At 39.0% G+C, this 17,080-nt stretch overlaps 1 protein-coding gene across 17 annotated transcripts in view; it reads right to left on the bottom strand.

Moving 5' to 3' along the window:
- LOC149564836 (uncharacterized) overlaps positions 1-17,080 on the bottom strand; it is a 127,968-nt gene that overhangs the window by 48,065 nt on the left and 62,823 nt on the right. For 9 of the 17 annotated variants that reach the window (XR_016361954.1, XR_016361955.1, XR_016361952.1 and 6 more), the window contains exon 4: positions 14,642-14,688. The exons of the other annotated variants lie outside the window; for them this stretch is intronic. Coding sequence is in view for 4 of the 9 variants with exons in the window: in XM_089818407.1 (XP_089674533.1) it covers positions 14,642-14,688 (47 nt within the window). In the remaining 5 variants the exon portion in view is untranslated. The remainder of the gene's footprint in view (positions 1-14,641; positions 14,689-17,080) is intronic. 17 annotated transcript variants of the gene reach the window in all.

Below are 17,080 nucleotides of genomic sequence, written 5' to 3' on the forward strand. Positions count from 1 at the left end.
CTGCTCTCAAAAATGCTGATGAAAGCTCAAGGAATTTCATCAAACAATTCACATGCAAGGGACGTATGACTGATATAGTATTTCAGCTGGCTTAAAATGACTCTTTTTTCAATTTGCATCAATGAGAATCTTGTGCTAAAAGACTCCAAATGGACTACACAATGACCTAACGTGAGTGTGCTACTAATTTTGACAATATTCAGTGCATATATATGATCTAAGCATGAGAAATGAACACCTACAGCCAACTGGCATTTTTACAAACAGTTGGTATGCAAACTAAGTAGCTGATAAATAATGATATTGAATTGCTTAAATGACACCAGCAACCATTATCTTCTTAATTTGCAATGAAATTTCTAATACAATGCTTATGAAATATGGCCAAGACTTTTGGCATTTACATGGATTACAAAATGAGAATGCTGGTATAATGCACACTTACAGCTGAAACTTATAACACCTAAGAAAGCAATACTAATAAAGGAACCTGGTTGTAGATGGTTGTAATAATTTTTCTTCAATGCTGCCCCTCCTACTTTGCTTTTCCGATTTGCTTTTTCGAACTGCTTTTTCGGATCTTCTTTTTGAACTGCTTTTTCGGCCTGCTTTTTCGGTTTCGCTCTTTCGGATTGCTTTTTCATATCTACTTTTTCGGACTGCTACCCTGTTGAATCTCAAAACCATATCTTTCAATAGCATCAAGATTTCCAGCTTAAAGGGATTTCGTCTTTCAAACTATTGAGACATAATCTCCAGAAAATTTTCCAATTTCTTTGATATTTCCAAGCATACTAAAAAGAAGCTCTTCCCTTTCTTTTATAGTGTTCTCACAAGAGCTCAATCCATCGTTTTCTCCATGTGGGATAAAACATCACTCCCTTTATGTAACTTATGTCTCCAATGTGTTATAAAATAAAGGGGACTCTTTTAATTTAAATATTTCCCACAAACTATAGTCTATGCATTAATAGAGTTAAATATTTAAATTTAACTTTATAAAATAGCTTTATCAATGCATAACAAATCTTATCAATGATAAACAAGTCTTCTTGTCGATTTTAAACAATTACCATCGACATACCGCTGCCACTGGATGTCCGACCAGATCCAAGATGACTTACTATAAATAGTAAGTATGCCCAAAGTTGCCTCAAAACCCCACAGAAAGACCTGCAACTGAAACTATCTAGGCCAAATGGCCTCTAAGTCCCTTTAATGTCCTAGTTAGCCTACGGGACCGTGGGGAAATAGGCCAACAACAACATCATGCTATAAATGCTAAAAAGGGGGACATTACAATCCGCCCTTCCCAAAATTGCTTGTCCCCAAGCAATGGTCGAACAACCCAATCAATCCGCCTGGATCCCAAATGTAGTCATGAACTATACTGCTGTCAGTGAACATAGGCTCCTGCAACAACTTCTGAAAATTAACCAAGAGGAATCCATAATCAAATTGGCAAATACAACTCACCCAAACTCCAAAGTCAGGAACCCATGAGAAACAAGCTCTCGAAATATCAAAACCCAAGTAGAGTAGATAACCCAAACTGCCAACATAGTAAATACCATCAACACATCCCACTAGCCTATGTGGAATGTACAATATAATTCTGCAACAACGATGAATACTCCCGCATGAAACTGCACCAAATACAAAGAATCCACACACTGCACACCTACTGCAATCAACACAACTCTGCAAATCACCGATCACTGTCTCATAACCATAACACCCATGCACTGTTGATGGTGAATAGTCATTACACGGTAGATAGCAAAAACGAGAGCCCAGACCAAACCTGTCTGCCATCAACTCCTCAACACATGGATCAAAAGCAAACTGATGAACATATCCTACAGTATAATGCCGGTAAAAAGAACCAATTCCAATCAAAGACTCATCCTGCAGACGTGATACAACCAACTGTGACTGATCATCAGCTAAATCAAAGGATGATATAGCCAAGAGTGCAGAATCAACAACAACATCACTAGTCTCTGTGCCCTCCAAGTCAAACATATCACGATGCTCAGCTGCAGCGCCCAACTCAGTTGAACCTGCCTCTAGTGGAAACGGACCAAATATGCCAATACTAGTGTCGTGGACAGATATATCCTCATCTCCACTACCTCTATCAACCTCGACCGTGGACATCCGCAGATCACCAAACACCACGGTCCGTGATTGTACAGAATTCGGTAAAGACTGCAGTTGCTCTAACTCCATGGTCACCTTAGCCAAATGAAATTGTGACTCCTCGAAAGCCAACTGTGTACTCTCAAGAATCTCAAAAGTCACCTCGAGCTGCTGAGTAAGCTCACTCACCAAAATCGATTTACAATCCAGATACCACCAAATTAGGATGAGAGCAGAGGACATTGAGAAGACAGCCTTCCAATGTCACTATGGTCACTTCGAGTTTATGGTTATGCCATTTGGACTAACAAATGCACCAGCCACATTTCAAAGTTATATGAACCAGGTGTTCAGGGGGCAATTGAGGACATTCGTCTTGGTCTTCTTTGATGACATCTTGGTCTTCAGTAAGACCTGGGAGGAGCACTTGCAACATTTGGAAGAGGTGTTATCTATTTTGGATAGAGTAATTGTATGTCAAGGAATCAAAATGCGAGTTTAGCATGATCGAGCTCCTTTACCTTGGGCATATCATTAGTGTCAATGGTGTTCGAGTTGATCTTGAAAAGATTAGAGCTATTGTGGATTGGCCTACTCCCACAAACCTCACACAACTTAAGGGGTTCTTTGGTTTATGTGGTTTTTACATGAAGTTCGTTAGGGGATTCTCACAAATTGCCGCACCTTTGACAAATCTTACCATTAAAGGAGCCTTCACATGGACAAAGGCAGTGCAAAGATGTTTTGACCACTTCAAACAAGTGATGTCATCTTGTCCAATTCTAGCTCTACCTAATTTCACGAAGCCATTTGAGCTTCAATGTGATGCTTCAGGAGACAAGATAGGAGCAGTATTGATACAAGAGAGACACTCCATTACATTTGAGAGTAGGAAGCTCCAAGGAATTGAGAGCAGTTATTCCATCTACGACAAGGAAATGTTGGTCATAATGCCTGCATTGTCCAAACTCCGATCATATTTGGTAGGCAGGCATTTTGTGATCAAAACTTATCACAGTAGTATTAAATACTTCATGAATCAACGTGATCTTAATGATCAGCAGCAGAAATGGGTTACTAAATTGAAAGCTTATGACTTTGATATAGAGTTTGTCAAATGTAAGAAAAATATGGTGGCTGATACTTTATCTCAGAGACCTCACTTATGTGCTCTGGCAGAGGTTTCAGGAGATTGGAGAGATCGAATTGTAGCAGAGTATGCAGGAGATGATTGGGCTTCTAGGATAGTTACGAGCACCAATCAGAATGAAAGGTATGCGATGTTGGATGGGTTGATCAGATTTCAGGACAAGGGTTATTTGATCCCTACATCACAGTTTAGAGAGGAGATTTTGAGGGCATTTCATGATGCACCTACAGCTGGGCATCCAAGGGTCATTAAGACCTATAGGCAAATCTGAGAGCAATTCTCATTGAGAGGGCTCAAGGATGATATTCAGAGGTATGTCAGGGAGTGTGCAGTTTGTCAGCAGAATAAGGGAGAGCACACGTTTCTTGCAAGTTTACTACAGCCCTTGCCCATTTTGGATAGGAAATGCGAAAGTATTTCTATGGACTTCACCACTAGTTTACCACAAGTGCAGAGAAGAGATTGTATTTATGTGGTGGTAGACAGATTAATTGTAGAGTGGTAATATCAATCAAGTTCATAGATACAAAATAACACAATTGATATACACATGCACAAAACATAGAATGTACCAATAATACCACAATCCAATAGACAAAGAAATGATTTCTTTATTAATACCAAAAAACCCACATAGGTACATTACCAATGTTCCAAATATTTATAGACGGATCAGTCAATTGGAAGCCAACCGACACATTTCCTCACCACCTTACTACCCAACTCGACAAGTTTAACAAGTACTAAACATAACAAGTATTTTATTCTAACTACATCTATTCCCACCCAAAAAAATAAGTCGTCTTCCAAACGACTTTACAACATGAAACAAAAACAACATTAACTTCAAGGAGGAGGATGGGAGGACATCCTTGTGCTCGGAGTTCCCCTTAGCCGTTGTAGGTCGCGTTCTGATGTCTTCTACTTTGCCCGCACACCCTATAATACTCGAAGTGTATCCATCTTTTTAGCCTCCGCCGCAACAACGGTGCGCTCCAATTTAGATTTTTCCTTTTTCCAAGCTTCCTGCATAGCAGCTTTCTCTGCTGCCCACTACTGCTGAAGATTCTTTCTTTCTTGCTCCCAATCCTTAGCTAGGTTCTTCTCCCTTTGTAGTTGCAAAAAGGTTCCCTGGAAAGCAACCTCCATTTTTGTCCATGCTGCGAGGAGAGGCGATTGTTCCTGTCCCCTGGAAGTGATAGAGCTGGCCGTCCATGTGGTAGCCATGTCCTCATAGGAATAGCCACCCTGTTCAAGTAGTTTCCAGCCTGTGTGGCAACCAATGTGCATAAAGGTGGCCAATGTCTCTATTGTAGCGATGATGACCTCCAAATTCTGAGCCCTAGCCTGTTGCATGATCCTCCTAGTAGAATACTCCATGGCATGAAGCTCAGTGAGGAATAGTTCAGCCTTGGTTGCAAAGGATGTTGTGTCTAATGGTTCTCTACACTCACTTTGTATGTCAATGTGTTCCTCGACAGCTGTTGCTAGGGGTGAAGACACCATGCCTTCCTCCTCAAGTAACCTGTTTGCTTCCTCCAATACCGTATCTATATCCGTACCAACTAGTGTCATCATGCTATCCTAGGGGTGAATTTCCCCAGTTGTTTCCTCACCTCCTACTAGTTGTACCACAAGAGCAACCGGATGGACTACTTTTGGACCACGGGGTGTTTGTACCCTTACTTTATAAGCACACTTGAGTTGGCATCTCAAATCTCTAACATTAGTACCAGAAGATTGTTCCTGAAGGATAAGTGGCACCATCTTTGGAACCGATACTCGGGAAGCCCCCCATGTCGGGATTTGTTGCCTACCATCCCCACTTGTTCTTTCTGTGACACCTGCTTGATTTGGACCACCAAATAGTTTCTGATAAAGTTTCGTGGGTTCTGCTGCCACTGTCAGAAATGGTCCCTCTAACGGTGGTAAAAACGTCACTGCCTATAGAGTCCCCTGGAGATGACTCAAATGGATTTCTGCATCCTGTGAGTCGGAAGAGGATGAATCCATATCGCTGCCTTCTTCCTTTGAACTGTCATCATCCTCATCCTCTTCTCCTGCTTCTTCAGTCACCATTGTTTGTTTTAGTTTCTTTTTCGTGGGTTCACCACCATTATGAGATCCAACATTCAAGGTATCCAGATAAAGCCACTAGTTTATAGCTGGTTTATATGGTTCTACTCTACTAGCCGGAACCAATGTTCACTGTCCACCTGCGTGTGCACTACCTCTAAGAACAAGGCCACTATATGATGAGGCATATAAAAGGCCTTATGCTTCAACTCCATAAATTCTCGAAGCCTATCAGAAAGAAATTTAGCCCAATTATATATCTGTCCATTGTATAATCCATCCACTATAGGCAACATCCATACTGCAATGTCAGAAGTGCAGCTGCCCACAGTGAGGTTACTTTTAACCAAATCTACCACGCAGTACCATTCATTATTTGCTAGAAAAAATTTCTTTAGGCCCCGACTTTTCTTGAGGATCACTTCCTATTCCACACTTGTAATGTCTTTTCGGCACATCAATTTCAGCCACTTCTTGTCTACTAGTGGCATAGAAACTTTTTCCACTTCTTGTCCTCTGTTAGGAATTCCGAACACCCTACTTATGTCTTCCACTGCATAAAAAATTGTCACCTGTTGCTGAAAATGTTGTATTATAGATTTATGACCTGACTTCTCATACCCTATGATTAAACTCTATAGGATAGACTCAAACTCTTTTAATTCAAAAATGGGCATGAAAATGATTTTATCTACCTCAGTTGTACATAATGCTTTCCTCAGGGGATGGTCGGTCGCTGCTTACTCCAACCAGGTCCTACACTCGCCTCCCAGCACACTTTCAAATGTAATATTTTCAGCAGTAATGGTGATTTTCTATGCACCTTTCCCTTTATTTTGTGTCATCTTCCTCGGCAATTTCTTCTTTTTAAAATCGATTAAGTTTCCCTTGCTCGGGTTTCCAATGCTCAGTTCCACCATTGTGTGTTGCTGTGTTAGTGCCCAAATCTTTTTAATTGATTGTAGATGCCAGCAACTGAAATGTAACTGGTTGCCACAATTCCACCGTACCACCCACTGCTGCCGTACGGAATTTCTTAGTATGGAAATCTGTTGCTATACTGGTGTTTTCCGTACGGAATTCTCCTTACTCCTGAGTTGTCGTACGAATTGGTGCCACTGTACGGACACCGAATATCCTTTCGCACACACCTGTCGTACACATATGGATGGAAAGCTCTCCCCTTGACGCCGTACGGGTATCTCTTCTATTTCCCGTTCCTCTACTTCCCGCCGTACGTGTATCTACAACTTATCTCTTCATACGAAAGTTATCTCCCGAACCTATACATCAGGGTGTTGTACTTCCTCTCTCTGTATGGAATTTTTGTATTGACGTCATACGTTATGTGGCCCCGTACGGAAATGTTTGTGACCTTCTGTTTTGTTCGTACAGTTGTTTGTACGGTTGTTCTTTTCTCTAGTTCAGCCCATACAACAATCTCTCTGTCAAACTCTACAATTTCCTCTCTCTCACTTCTCTGCTTCTCCAGGATTTATTTTGATTAATGTTTTGTGACTTCCTCCTTCTATAGGGACTTGGTTCGGTTCTTTCTCCTTTTATATTTATAAAATAGCTGCTTACCACTTCATTCTGTTTTTCATAAGCCTTCAGCTTAGACCCATTTACTAAGTCTTTAATAGGCGTGTTATCTAAAGTAGATAGTTTTATTGCTCCATTCTCGTTAACTTTGTATACTCCTTCGGGTACCTTCCTTCCAACTAAGAGTCTTGTATTTGTAACATATTACATTCTATGTGGAAAACTTCATAGTCTCCCATTTGCCAATGAAACAAACCCTCAAGGGAGTCCCTGTCATCCTCCAAGTATTCTCCTAACCTGAGTACTACCTCCTCGTCAGGTTCCATCCCTTCATATTCTTCTTCTTCAGAGTCAGTGCCAAGTCCCGACTTACTGACTGGTTTTTGAGATCTATCATGTACTTCCTTTCGATTCAATAGAGAGTGTTTCATTTCCAGTTGTGATTGGCCTTTGCTACTATTAGCCATTCTCTCCCTAATAAAGCATCATATCCTTTCTTCTCTAAGGCAATAACCACAAAATCTAAAACAAATTGTTGGGTTCCTATTATTACCTTTTACCCTATCAAGGTGCCAATTGGTTTGATGCCATGCTGGTCTGCTCCTACAAGCTGTAACGTGGGCGGCCACAAGGTAGGTTTCCCAATGGCCTTCCAAGTATCTTATGATAGGACATTCACCCCAAAACCTCCATCAATTATCATGTTTGAGAGTTCGTAAACCATAATCTCCATATCTACCATTGCTGGCGCTCTCCCTAGTCCTATTGTAAATAAGGTATTTTCTTCCTTTACTTGTTCTACTGCTTCTGGTTCCACTTGTTCAGCTGTTTCTGGTTCCACTTGGGGATCATGTTGAGTTGGCAGTGTTCCTTGTGTCAATGCAACTTGTAACTGGGGTATAGTGTCCAGTAACTTCCCAATGGAGACCAGAATAGTAGTTTCTAATACTTTCATTATGATGTTGGGTACCCCCTTGCTCATAAGGGTCTTGGCTGGCTTAGCTGTTGTTTCCCATCTCGACTCATTTTGGATGTTCTGATTTGCCTCCTCAAATCTTGCTTTTTCCACAGTCACCTCCGGGTACACAGCTTTCTTAGCTTGCATCTTTGTTATTGCAAGTATCTCACTTTCTGATCATGCAATATCTAGCATGTTCACACCTTTTTGCCTTGGGCAATTCACATCCTCATGGTTGCCAAGCCCACACCATTTGCAGAGCATTCCTCCATTTTGTCCCCCTCCATTTTGACATTCTTGAGCATAATGGCCCCATTCGTTGCATCTTCGATATTGGATCATGGGCCGTCCTCGAGAATCATACTGGATTGCCTGTCGAGGTGTGTTCGTGTTGCGATTGTTATTACTACTATTGGCACCGCCTCTTCGGTTATTCCTATACCCCCTAGTGAAACTTTTGTATTATTGTTCTTTGGGGGAGTTGCTGGTGGTGTAGAATGTTCTCCAATAAACAATATCTAGGCATTCCTTGGTTTCAGGTTATAAGGGCAATCTTTGATTGGATGTACCCCTATCTGGCAAATCTCACAAAACATCTTTCTCGGGCATGCTCCTTTGGTATGACCCTCTTTTTTGCAGTCTGTACACCATAGGTCTTTACCTTCCTTCTTCTCATCCTTTTCGGCTACTTCTTTCATTAGCCGTTTGAGGTCCTTTCTCAAGGCTTGGATCGTTTTCGACTCTTCCTCACTCTCCTCCAAACTCTCACTAGAGCTTCCATGTCGTCTCCTCTTGGAGGTTTTATTTTCAATTTCAATGTCCATGGCACGTATACAAGCATCTCCAAAAGTGGATGGTGGGACTATCTTCATTTTTTTTCTTAAGGACAGGGTGAGGCCTTCAATAAACCATTTTTTCTTTAACCCATTTGCAGGCTTATTGTCCAATTTGTTGATGAGCTCCTTCAGTCGCCTGGTATAAGCCTTCACCGATTCCTTCTTGTCTTGCCTGGTGTTATAGATTTCTGTGACAATTTCATCGTCATCTCTTAACAATTTGAATTCCTCAAATGCTCCACGCAAGTTATCCCAAGTGTTCTTCTTGCCAGCATCCAAGTTTGCATACCAATCTATAGTGATCCCTCTTAATGTGGCAAGAAATGCCTTCAACCATTCATTACTATCATTCTCCCCATTCGCTTGCCATATAGTTATACAGGTTTTGCAATGGCGAGCAGGGTCCTTTGATCCATCCCTCGTAAATTTAGGCAATTTTTGTTTATCGACTGCCATTTTCTTTCCTTGTTGCTGCCTTCCCAATGGAACCCCTCCTCTCGAGGGAACACCACCACCCGGTGGAACCCCACTTCCAGATGAGACGCCACTTCCTAATGGAACACCCCCGCCGGATGGAACCCTACTTCCCAATGGAACTCCACTTCCTGATAGAAGTTTTCCTCCCGATGGAACCACTTCCTGATGGGCTAGACTCCTGACTCCTTATCTCCTCTTGAGGGAGTTCTTGCCGTTCAGGGGTTTCTAGTTTCCGGCACTTGAACTGCCTTTCTGATGTCTCTGAAATAACCAAATTGGCTAGTTCCTCAATAGTATGTTCAATCCACCCTTTCTGACTTTGATGGGAATCCCCTTGTGTTCTCTAGTTACGACGTCTCTCTTCTTGCTGCTGGAGACGTAAGGTTCTTAGGGCGACTTCCTCCTCAGTTTCGTCCTCTGGTGCTATCCTCTGGAATTTATTTGCAATTAGGGGCATGAAGTAATTCAGTGCCTATCTCCCTCTCTTGGCTTATTGGGTTCCTCTACTCTGTGATTCCATGCCCTCTCAGTAAACTGTTGAAAAACTTGTTGCCTTCTTCTTTCCCTCTCGATTTGTGCTCTTTCATCCTCAATATGTATGAGATTCCTTGCCAAAATCCGAGGAATCAATCCTAGGAGATCATACACCGCCAGTGGCACGGAGAGTTTATCGCGTACCGTGCTCTCAAGAACCATCCTCTCACAGGCTTCCTTTTGGACGTACTACTCGACCGCAACTTCCCACGCTATGACTAGGTCGCGTGTCAACTAATCCTCCCTAGTTATTTCTTCCTCCACTTCCTTGCTATTAGTAATTTGGATGCAAGGTATAAATGGTCTTCCCATTAGTCCATCCTGTTAGCACAATACCTCCAAATCTGAATTTAGGCAACGGTGCCAAAAATGTAGAGTGGTAATATCACTCAAGTTCATAGATACAAAATAACACAATTGATATACACATGCACAAAACATAGAATGTACCAGTAATACCACAATCCAGTAGGCAAGAAAATGATTTCTTTATTAATACCAGAAAACCCACACAGGTACATTACCAATGTTCCAAATATTTATAGACAAGTCGGTCAGTTGGAACCCAACCGACGCATTTCCTTGCCACCTAACTACCCAACCCAACAAGTTTAACAAGTACTAAACATAACAAGTATTTTATTCTAACTACATTAACAAAGTTCCTTGACTTCTTTGCTATTCCTTCTACTTATACAGCAGCACAAGTTGCAGATTTATTCTTCAAAGAGGTCTTTAGGTTGCATGGGATACCAAGATTTTATTATTAGTGACAAGGATAGCAAGTTCATGAGCATCATTTGGCTAGAGTTGTTAAGGTTGTGGGGTACAGATCTTACACCTACTATGAGTTACCACCCTCAAACAGATGGCCAAACGGAAATAGTAAATAAATGGGTGAAAGGCTATTTGCAGAACTATGTGATTGCGCAGCAAAGAGCATGGGTCAAGTGGTTATACATGGGGGAGTATTGTTATAATACTACATATCACATGACCATCAAGATGACTCCATTTGTGGCATTGTATGGGTATGAAGCACCCAGCGTCATGGACTTAGTTTTGGAGAGCAATAGAGTGCCTAAAGCCAAAGACCTACTACACTATGGTTAGGATATCCTAAGAGTACTCAAGGAGAACATACAACAGGCTCAAAATCAGCAGAAGTTGTATGCTGATCAGCATAGGGTAGAGTGCAATTTCGAGGTAGGGATATGGTGTATTCGAGGCTACAGCCATATAGGCAGTCATCGCTCAAGAGGAGTGGAGCAAAGAAGCTGAAGCCTAGATTTTATGGTCCCTATAGAGTGATTCGCCGGTTGGGAGAAGTCGCCTATGAGCTTAAGCTTCTAGAGGGCAGTTGGGTGCACAATCTATTTCATGTATCGAGGCTTAATAAAGCCATTGGTCAGAGTGTAGTTCCTTCTACAAATTTACCCCCTTTGGATGAGGAGGGGAAGCTCGTATTAGTACCTGAGGCTATTCTGGATACCCGAGAGAGGAAATTGAGAACTAGGATAGAGAAGGAGTATTTGGTCAGATGGAAAGACTTGCTGGGGGAGGATGCTACATGGGAGAGTGAGCAAGTTATTCAGCAGACTGGACTAAGATTGCTTGAGGATAGGCAATTTCAAGGGGGGCGGACTATAATGCTCCCACTTTAGTAGTCAACCAAGTGTGTGTGCATTAGCCTAGTTCTACATGGACACAAGGGCTAACGAAGGGTTTAAAGGGATCTTAGAGTGTTTTGGCCTAGTCATCTCCAGTTTGGGCCAAAACGGAGTTGATTTACTTAGTCTTAAGCACACTTACTATTTTTCGTAAGTCAACAAGACACAGGGGAGACTAGTTTTGGTGATTGAATTTGATAGTACTCGACGAGAGCTTTCTGACAAGCTATCACTCATGTTATTCGGAGTCCGATAGCTAATATATTTTATTGCCTGAAGTATTATTAAAGTAACATTTAATTTAATTCTAAAATATTTAAGTGTTACTTTAATATTAAATTTTATGAGAATGTGTGCAAATCAAAAAGAAGCACCTAAGGGAAACATAAGTGATTATTTTAATATGTTTTATATTGCACATCTTTTATCCCACATTGCTCATGTGAGTTGAATCCGCTCTTGGAGAAAGAATAAAAGGGAGCGTTAGTGGCTTCATTCAGGAGGTTGAATATGAAGAGAAAATTAATGTGTGAGTTGCAAATCCGTTCTTGGCATTAGAGGACGTCTATCCTCTCTTGTGACATTCTAGACGTCATTCCCTAGGGGTTTGGCCTTTGGAATTCATTGATATCAGCTTCATTAACAGGCAGATTGGGCGCATTTCCAGCTACAGGCGGATTGGGTATTTGCTCATATTATTCACACTTCTTTTGCGATGCTTATGCCATTGTGAAGGGATGATTTTATGAGGGTCTTTGACTGATTGAAGGCAGATTTTACTATGGCAGCACTATAGCACGGCACTATTCATATTACTGTAGCAGCAAAATGGGAAGTCATTATTGGAATATTATATTATAATGCTGGAGTAACTAGTGAGTTGAAAAGTCTGCTATGTATTTGGTTTTATTAGTTTGAAAATTAATATTATTTCAGTAGTAGTTCAATCTTCAGTTTGCATATTATTATAAATTTCTTCTTGTTCATGTTATGTGGTTTCAAATCTATGCAAAGACATAAAAACAAATAAACATTTCATTTCTGGAGCCATAAAGGGGTTTAAACATTTAACGGATAAATTAAGAGTTGGATGCAAATTATTTGACTAAATTCCTATCAGCAGTTGGTTCAGTTTTTGGGCATTTCTAGGGTGTCCATTACACATTAAGGGGGCCATATAAATGCACAGTACCAGCTGTAATGTGCTTGAGAAAAAGGTAAATTCAGACTTGTAAAATCAGATCAGTCTTTCAAAGAGGTTTGCAGGAGATCTTAAGTTTATTGTTCATTGTTGGCTATTGGGATGTGAGATTGGGGTGCTGTGTGTACACATTGCAGTTGAAAGAGAAAGATGTGATCTGGAAAATGCAACTTAGAGACCTGTAACTTTATTTGACAGAGCTACATTTCTTGAAGCAGCAAAATGATGTGTTATTTGAGGTGCATCAACTCTTATTAGTAGTGGAATGCAGTGAACATAATACGAAACTAACTGAGCATCTAAGCATCACTGGATTAACTGAAGCAATTTCTTTGGCACATTCAGACCTGCGACAAGAAACCCTCCTAAATATTTGGTTGTTGCGATCAGTTTGGATAGGTGTGTCTGTTATTTGGAGTTGGTTTAAGGTTGAGTGTGACATTGTGATTGCTCTATATTCATAATCAAGTATTTAATGATCAATGAATCAGTAATCATTGTTTTCCAATTGTCATTTACTGTTTGGTTTAAGTTAAAATCATATTGGGCAAAAGTTACTACAATCTAGTAAAATTTGTGCAATCAAGCTATAGATTCTGATCATGGATCAAACAAATCATCAAAATTATTATTTCTATCATGTGTCTCTATGCATTAAACCAACCTTCATGGTAGTTCAAGAAAGTTTAGCATCTGCTTCAAAACAAGCAATCAGTTACCTTAGGTTCTTTGCATTTATTGATGGAGACACTCAGTTCAATTTATCATTATTTGCTTGTGAGTGTTTTCTCCACATACAACTTCCAAGTTCAAACAAGAGAACTTATCATCACCAAATAGAAAGATTTCTTTTTAGCACTTGTGGAAGTTTTATCATTCTTATTGGCTTTGAATTCACTGGCTTGGGTACAAACATCTCTCTCAAGACAATGCTTCATCTATGTCCACCAGTTTGGAAAGACAATCCTATGGAGATAACAAAGAAGAACCCTTATGTATTTCATTAGTTATTCATCTTCTAACACATCTTTAGCCATTTCAATAGCCCTTCTACAAAATTTGCTACATTGCAGTTGACAGAGAAAGATGTGATCTAAAAATTGTCAATCCATATTCTTTTCTTCTTTGTGACATTTGAATAATTGCTTCAAAGTCAATTGCTTAAAATGTTCCAAAGGACTCATAGATGTTTGATTTAAATCCATGGAATACAAGAGACACGAAACCAAGTTGAAGCAAGCTTTGCCAACCTTAGTCTAGCAAACAAATATTCTCATCTGAAGTAAGGGCATGCATACTAAAGTATATCTCAAGCTGTGTTATCCAATTGTCACAATTTTTACATCCACCTCTCCTTCATTTTTGGTATCAGGATCTTGACCTCTACCTTGAATAGAGAGTTAAAAAACTATTCTCCACCTTGGGTGCTTCGTGTTCCATAAAATTCTTCATGATCTTCACAGGCTAAAATAAACTCGCACACCAGTCTCCATCTTCGAGGACCTTGCTTCAACATCTAAAGTCTTCTTCTCCTAACATGCTTTTCAGCTCCTTTCTCCAATTCTAGGTTTCCATATTCTTTTCAAAGGTAGAATTTCCTTGTGGGCAAGAACCTCCAAAACACTCACAAAACACATGCAAAAGGAACAAACTTGCTGCATTACCACTATATCCATTTATTAGAAAACATTTTCTTCAACTAGCTCATCAACTATGGTTAGAAAAAAGTTTTACTTCTATTTGGTAGCATTTGTTAGAGATCATTGTGTCATATACATCATTCTTGGGATCAGGAAATAATATCAGTGTTTGAATGGGCAAACAAAATAAACTACAAAACAAATGAAGCGATATATCAATTACCCACTTCTCAAATTATTTGCGTGTTAAAGATATACAAGAAGTTGTAAATGCTTCAACTTCAAAATGTACAAGAATCTGAATCCCCAATGCCAGTGGTGAAAGTTTGAAATGCCATTAAAAATTATAAATTAGAAATTAACAATATGTTAAAATGCTATGCAACAATGACCTTAAAAAATAAATTAAACTTACAAAATAAAATTCCCGAAGGTGCCCAGCCAAAAGCATAAGCGAAAAAACTGCAAAGCATTTAAGAAAAAAAATTGTTAAACTCCACTGAGCAATCACTTTATTCTTACACTTCCTGAAAAACATAGAATTCAAAACAATTTACATGTTAAGGCATTACAGTTCGTGAAGTTAAAATAACTTCACGTATGTTTAAGAAAAGTTCTGATTTTTTTAAATAAAGTATCAAACTTTAAGTAGGTGTAAATCCAGTTGTGCATGAAAATTGATGCAGTGTCACAAATTCCACCTCGTGCATTTATAACACCCAAGCATTAAGCCCGGTGCATTTCCGACAAAACCCTGTTGGAAATGTTGTCACTGATGCCAAAAGTATATAGATGATTGTTGTCATTGACATCATGATAATGTTAGGGTGCAACTTGGTAAAGAAGATGCCAATTCCTAGACATGATAGTATGTAAACAATATACCGGGATGAGTTCTACATGCAGATATATCTGCTTCAGATTTTATATAATAGAAATTAGAATACCTGTTGAGATTCTGTAATTTTATTGAACACTTCCAGATTGCATCAATACTGAACTTTGGAATTCTACGATCTGTAATTCGCTTGATCCATGGGGTTATTGAAAGAAGTTGACTAGGCACATAATTGATAAACCATCTCAAAGAGTTGGAGTATGACGGAATGAAGCGCTGAGCTCTCCCATAATATGTCGCATTATATTTGATGGGAAAAATACTTTAAAAAAGAAAATATCCTCTTGTCTTGAAAGAAAGATCAGGACTAACATTGCTGATTTAAAGAGTGATCACAGCATTACATGTGTTGATCTGTTTGTATTATTCAACTCCTATAAAGAATAAAGGGAGCTATTCCCAATGTCTAAATAAGAAATATATTTCTCATAATCAGCGAGAAAAAAAGGATGAGTGGCGAGTATGTTAATATCAATCACCCAAGTCTAAGACGTTAATAAGAAGCAATTAAACTTTATTATGACAAGCAGAATGTTGGTAATAAATTAATAATGATCATTAGGAAAAATGTGAAAGACGGTAAGCAACAATTTATGGAAAGATAGTGTATGGTCATAGATAATGAAAATAGATAAAGATGAAGAAGCTCTTCAAAGGCCTGCCTTTATGAAGGCTCTGACTGTTATGAATGATGCGATTGAAGAGCACACGACTATACTGAGAGGAGGGGACGGGTGGGGCATGAATCAGTACAATAACAACTTTTGCAAATTAAAACTTTTATCCAGACAACAACTTCAAATACTAAAATAAAGAATTATGCACATGAACACAACACAATATTTACGTGGAAACCCAACGCGGGAGAAAACCACGGCAGAATAATCGCTCTTAATATAAACTTATTCTTTTACAATAATTTGTAGGCACCAACCTACTAAAGGCTGCAAACTCTATAATTTATGAGCACCGACTCACTGGAAGCACCAACTCCCACACTTCGCAGGCACCGACCTACTAGAAGCACCAACACCCTATGCTTGTCTCTATAAGCATCAACCCACTACGAACACACTGATTCTCCACCATGTTGTCTTGCATTTTGTCACCACAAAATGTAGGTAACAGTATGAAACTTTTTCAACTTAGGTTTATGTTTCTCTGAGTTAGTTCATTATTTAATTGGCTAACAGTGATCAATCAATCAATACCAATTGGTATAATGAATCCTTTTACTAAAATCTTTCATCAAGTCCTTTTTGTTTTTTACTGAAAGTATAATGTATTATTTTTGAAGTGTTTTTTTTCTTTTGGTCTTTTGGTTTTGTTCAATCCCTTTCTTTCGGTTTTCCCTTCGATTCGATATATCTTAGGACTTAATCGGACTTGGCAGTCAAAAGATATGATCATTTAAGTGCCCAAAAGATGGACTCTCCATATGCAATTACATATTTAAAATATGATGCTATATTTTAATGTTGACATTCACTTTTTGAAAAATATAACATAAATTGAATTTATGTTATATTTTCAAGTTACTTTAGCACTTTAGTGACTATAGACCACTTTATGTTATATTTTCATGTTGAGTTGCTTTTTAATTTTTCACTTAAATGACTTTATTAACTATGTAGTTTAATTTATTTGTGAAAGTTACTTTATGTTTTATTTCAAAACATCTAACTTAAATATTGCTTTCTGAATAATATTTCCACATGATATATTAATTATATAGAGTAAATGTTATTTTTACCCAATTAAGTGATATTTCTTCAAATATCAATTAAACATGTGCTTAATTGGTCTTTTAAGTTGTGCGAACTCAACTCACATGTTAATTGCATGTTTACATGTAAATGTATTCCTAGAGTACGATTTACACTAGAAATGCAACGGACTTCCTAGAATCCACTTTGCATGAAAAATCTCTTTTACATGCAAATCACTTTACATGCA

The sequence above is a fragment of the Cupressus sempervirens genome, chromosome 3 (assembly GCF_028749045.1).
Source record: "Cupressus sempervirens isolate cs-2001-9-10 chromosome 3, ASM2874904v1, whole genome shotgun sequence".
Taxonomy (NCBI): Eukaryota; Viridiplantae; Streptophyta; class Pinopsida; order Cupressales; family Cupressaceae; genus Cupressus; species Cupressus sempervirens.